Below are 5,890 nucleotides of genomic sequence, written 5' to 3'. Positions count from 1 at the left end.
AGAGTAACGCTGCCAAAGTCATATGACCTGTTGGCATAACATCTAAAATTTTAAAATGAAGGTTTTGAATTCGATCCCCTTCTCGACTCAAAAAAAAAAAATTTAGAGTAATAGTAAATATAAGTTTTAACTAGATAAATTTTTCATAAATTTTTTATAAAAAAAATGAGTTTTATCAGAAAAAATAACTTTTTACATTTTTTAAAATGAAATACACTTTTCTACGAAGACGTGCGCAAGACTTGAGATTTCTACTAATCATTTATACGTGTAGATATATTAATAATACAATAATTAATTCAAGATCTCCATTCCATGATTGGGAACGTAGATGATGATGATACAAGTCGTTATATCGCCAAAAACTTCGCATGCATGCACATGATATATATATTGATAGAGTAATACTATATATAATTATAGAATGTATAAATGCTGTACAGTCATTTTAAAAAAAATAAAATTTATTATTAAAAAATTATTATTTTTATTTATAAATCTCATATATATTTATTTTTTTTAAAATAATTATACGATATTTACATACTCATAATTACAACTATAATTTCTCGTACTAATATTCATTTATACAGAAAGTTTTCAATCTTTTTTATCCGATGGACGTACCAAATTAGGCATACCTACTTCTGGCTTTTTTGATATATATATATATATTTATATATAGAAATATAGATATAAAGAACCGGAACGCTCACCCCGATGGCAACTATTTGGTCGGGCGTGGCGTCCGTAATCCGTATGTTATATTTATGTACATTATATACTTTGATTTTTTGTTTTTGTCTGTAATTTTTTTGGTTTGGTTTTTCCAAGCATGCTAATTTTGATCATGAGGGCTTGGCAATTGCTTTTCGTCTCCGACGATAATTTCCGAGCATCATTTTCGCGGACGCCCTGAAAGGACAGGTAGAGCTCACGAATCCGTCGATCAGGTGGAGATACGTCTTGAGCTCGTGACACGTGGCGACGTTGAAACCGCTGAGGTAAGGGGAGTCCCTACTGCTCAGCCGTAGCTCCCGCCCCACCTCGGCGTACCCCCACTGCGTGTCCTCTACACGCTTTTGGATCCAGCTTGGCAGCCCAGATGTCGCTTGGACTAGGTTATTGTATGGCAAATCGTCTGTGTCAATGTTTTCGTCGTCTTTGATCACAAAACCAGGTACTTTGGTTATTAGGTCGTCCGAGTTCACGATGCGTAGAATTTTGGTGCCTTGCCTTTCTAGGTGTTTCCTGAAGATCCGGTTACCGACTCGAGGCCCGCCGAAGGAGATGACCGTGACGAGCGGTGCGCGTTTGAAGGTTGTCTTGATGTCGTACGCAGTGAGGATCGCTATGGCCGCCCCGAGGCTATGCCCGGTGATGGTCAAGCTCAGGGGCTCGTCTCCGTACGATTGGATGATCCGGGAGATTTCTTCGCGTACCATTTCTTGGAGACTGGGTGAACCAGGGGTTCCGGAGGTGTAGAGACTCAGGAACCCACTCTCCACCATGGGTCCGCATGTCCCGTCGCTGTCGTAACCAGCATTGGGAAGGTGGGTCAGTGTGGCGCGGAGATTCTCTACCCACTCCAAGCATGTGGCGGTGCCTCTGAAAGCAATCACCACGTCTCGTCGCCCTAGCCTGGCTATTTCGTCCCTGTCTTGACAAATTGCCACGTAGCCAATCCAGCTGGATTGTGTAGCAACCCAGCTGGGTGCCCTTTCGATCCAACGTGGTAACTGAATACCCGAGGTTACACGTAGATTTTTGGTCAAACGGTATCCGGTCTCGGGTAGTCCGGCTCGTTCTAGGAGGGAGCTTCTTGGGAACATGCAGGTGGCATATGAAGGTGAAGAAGGGTCAAAGTCGAAGGACTTGTAGGAAGCCTCGACAAACTGGCCGTAACGTAGAATCTCGCCGCGCAAATTGTCGTCGAGGGGATCGAGCAAGCCGTCCCAGTTACTAATACCTTGATACTCCATCCATTTCTTTCCGAGCTTGGCTGACCTGGGCTTGAACCGATAAGGGAAGGGGCGAGCAGTGGTGTCGTCAATGGGGTCGAGTAAGCGCTCCAGGTTCTTAATTGGTGGAACATTATTCTCGGTCAACTTGACGTTGCTGTTGTCCAACCTAGCAGGTTGTGTACTCACTGTACTTAAGCTGCAGCAGCAGCGTGCTGGAACGAGAGCTGGGGCTGCAGGTATCTGCGTGCATGGCCGTACGGACCTCATTGAGATCCTCAGTGCGGGTCTCGTCCTTGATTCCCAACAAGAGGCTAGCTAAATATAACACTTGCAAAAGATTTTCAAAAGCTTAATTTCTGGTTGTATGGCTGTGTAGCTTGGCGCGCGGGTCTAAGGTTCGGTAAGAGACAGAAAAAGAGCAAGTGCTTCACAGCTGCACGTATAATACTCAGTTATTGCGTTTAGAGGGACTCGTAGAAGGGGGCCTTTTATAAGTAGAAAAAGTGTACACTGGGGGTCGATCGAGAGAGAGAGAGAGGGAGAGAGAGAGAGTTAGGTATATATGGTTGGTGGGGACAACCGGACAGGTGACTACGTGTGAGAAAATTAAAAGCTGTAAATTACTAAATTCTGCTTATATTAATTCCTAAATGGCCGTACGTTTAGCCTTTGCAATACTGGAAATAATTCAATCGGACCAAGAATGTCATGAGGCATTGAGGATTATAGATATTATCCGTGGTATATAGCTTTCTTTGATGGATTAATTTAAGAGGAAGATGAGTAATTTATATAATATTTATGAAGTGTGTATCCATCATGTAATCGTTTTTAAAAAGAGTAAGATTTATTATTAAAAAATTAATTTTTTTATATAGATTTTATATTTTATTCATTTTTTTCAAAATGATTATACGATAGTTACTCAATTCATAGTTACAAATATTTTTTCTCTGCTACTATATATATATATTCAAGACCGCTGTCCCATTTTTTTCTTCCCTGATCATCATGATAAAGTTTTTACGGGCATTAATCAAGCTCATGCACTCACTGTCAATCTCGGAGAGAAAAGCGAATATGCTAATTGAGATGGAAGGGGATTTCGGATTCTTGTCTCTATCATGGAGTTATACGCCAATAAAACAGTAAGATCAAATGAATGGTTCAAAATCCATATATCTACAATCGATCGTGGGACATGACCCTTCAAAAGTTTTGAATTTTGTAACATCTGTATTGTTGATTAACATCTGTATATGAGGTGTGTGGCTTAGCGGGCCAAACGTAAATGATTCGGGGACCATGACCCCTCAAAAGTAACATGGAAGTTCTCTTTTCTTGCGGCCGTAGGCAAAGGGTATGAACCCCTAAATTATTAAGAATAATTTTTCTTGTTACTCACGATTTATTACTTTACACCTTATAAAAAAAATTAAAAAAAATCTTTCGAGTGTGGGGTATGAGATGAATAGCGAAACCCAATTTTCAAACTCTCCCCCACCCCTCTCTTGAGTACGATGTCAAAAATTCTCATCCTTATCAGTTATTACCCCTCCATAACACTACATTAAAATAAAAAATAAATAAAAAAAAAAGAACCCAACAACTTCCTTAAAAAAATTTCAGGATTTTGGCAAGACTCTGATTTTTATAAACCCAAATCTTTTAGCCCAGAAAAATTTCTAAAAGTCAACAAAATATGTTTTTAACAACTCATAGTACGTACGTATGCTTGACTTCCCGACACTCTAGCTACGTACTCTACATATATGTTTTTTTATATATATTTATTTTTCAATCTTCCATGCACTAACCTTTCTCATTTTCTCTATTTTAATTTGATCTACAACGTACTTATACGTCTTCTTCATATAATATATAGAAAATCATTATATTGAATTGGTGTTTAGACATAAATAATTTATGACTTTGCCACTGAAATCATAGAGACTCTACATTAATCATAGATAGAGAGAGAGAGAGAGAGAGAGAGAGAGAGAGATTGTGTTAAGTATTGTATGGTTGATTAGTGGTGCCAAAGGGCACATGACTGGAAAAAGCGGGCAAAGATTTTGGCGATGAACGACGGGATGGAGCGCCTGTATGGTTGGAGGTTTTGGAGCCATGGGCATGGGGTCGCAGTCGCATCCAATCAACTGACTTTGACTCGGCCGAAATGTTAAATGGCAAAACGACAGACCTTTCTTTCCGACCGAATCAATTAAGCCACGCGGCTCAATATACTGTACCCGTGAGAACGGTATCAGTACTCGACTCGGCTCGGTTAGGTTCGGCTAGCTCCAGCTCCGCATTAGCTATTGAGTGTGCATGAAGTAATTAACGGCGAGTTTGACTATTTCCTAATAGCTATTTATTTTTACAGTGGATTCATTCTCTACAATATTAATAAAATGATGAATATATAATATTTTTCATAATATATTTTATAATTATATTTTAAAATAAAATAAAATATATTATTATAAAATATCATATAAAAATAATATCATTTTAGAAAAATATTCTCATTTTATATTATGTATTGTGAAAAATATCGTGAAAAATATTATGTATATATTATTACTCCTGCATTAATGGACCTACATTAGCATATTAAAAAATATATAAAGAAAATATTAATACAGAGGATTCTCTTGCATGTACATGATACTTATATATTTCATAATCAAGAAAAATCCGAATTATTATTTGAACTTTTCTAAACCACTCGTAATTTATTTATTCTTTTAAAAGAAAATCGATACCTCGATTTTATCGGGATCATATTATATATATATATATATATATGAAAAAGTATACCATCATATATAATAAATTATAAGAGACGGATGTTTTATTATTGCATACCCTTAAGGTTGGTGAGGGGTACTAGCTAGCTAGCTAGCTAGCTCGATCATTCATAGGCAAGATCTAATGGCCAACATCCACATGCATAAGATTAATATCTAAGTGGTTGATATTTTCTCTTTTTATTCCAAGAGTTGCTTTAAATATTTCCAAGAAAAATATGTACAAGAAACATATATTATAATTAATATTCAGTGCATACGTATAATTTATGTGGGGAAAGTGGGCGAAAAGGCTAGATGAGGGATCAAAGACTATCTATGTATAAATAAATACAACAAATTTATTCATCATTCATTTTCTTATCAACACCTCATCATTTTTTTTACATCGTAAGACGATGATCTAATGTTAAATTTAATATTAGTCTTCGATCATCTAATATTACATCATAAGACGATGAGATGATAATTATAATTAAAATGATAATTAGCATTACTCAAATAAATAAGCAGGAGCAGATATCCATAACGTCGTAGCGATATGTCTCCTAGAATGGCAAGCACACTATAAATAGAAGAGAAATATTAGTATGTCTCATTATTTTGACCACTTATATATATTTTTTTTAAAAAAAAATCTTTAACTGTTAAGGAAATGACTATTAGTATATTGGTATTTTTTATTTTTTAAATATGTTTAAAAAATATTTTAAAAAAATTAAAAATATATATAAATTACACTAAGTGGCATATGGCTGTGTGCACTCATGCAATGCCTACGATTGAAATGACTAAATCAAAGAGTATTGCTATGCATCTCGAATAAACATTTTGAATAAACATTCCTCATAGATTATTTTATTTTTTTCTTATTTTTTTATATATTTTTTTAATCATCATAAATATTTTTTAAAAAAATAAAAAATTCATAATATTATTAAAAAATACTTTCTTAATCACTAAATAAATAAAAAAAGTCATTCGGGACACAAATTCGGTACACATTTTCAAGACAAAAAATATTTCTCCTAAATCAAATCACATATGTTTGTAAATTTATTTTTATAAATTCTGTTTATAATTAAACATTAAAGCATTTCTCTTGTCATAAGA

General features: G+C 35.5%; 1 protein-coding gene across 1 annotated transcript; it reads right to left on the bottom strand.

The window, feature by feature from the left end:
• Nucleotides 1-848: 848 nt before the first annotated feature.
• On the bottom strand, nt 849-2,000 carry LOC109014780 (phospholipase A(1) DAD1, chloroplastic-like). Its single transcript, XM_018997284.2, has one exon. The coding sequence runs from the start codon at nt 1,980-1,982 to the stop codon at nt 849-851; it is 1,134 nt and encodes a 377-aa protein (XP_018852829.1). The 5' UTR covers nt 1,983-2,000.
• Nucleotides 2,001-5,890: the final 3,890 nt, after the last annotated feature.

This window comes from Juglans regia, chromosome 14 (assembly GCF_001411555.2).
Source record: "Juglans regia cultivar Chandler chromosome 14, Walnut 2.0, whole genome shotgun sequence".
Taxonomy (NCBI): Eukaryota; Viridiplantae; Streptophyta; class Magnoliopsida; order Fagales; family Juglandaceae; genus Juglans; species Juglans regia.
The sequence above is the reverse complement of the archived record's forward strand: the minus strand, read 5'-3'. Positions and strand labels throughout refer to the sequence as shown.

Bases quoted from the DNA above. Each gene is read 5' to 3' on its own strand.
- LOC109014780 (XM_018997284.2), bottom strand. From the start codon at position 1,982: ATGGAGTATCAAGGTATTAGTAACTGGGACGGCTTGCTCGATCCCCTC.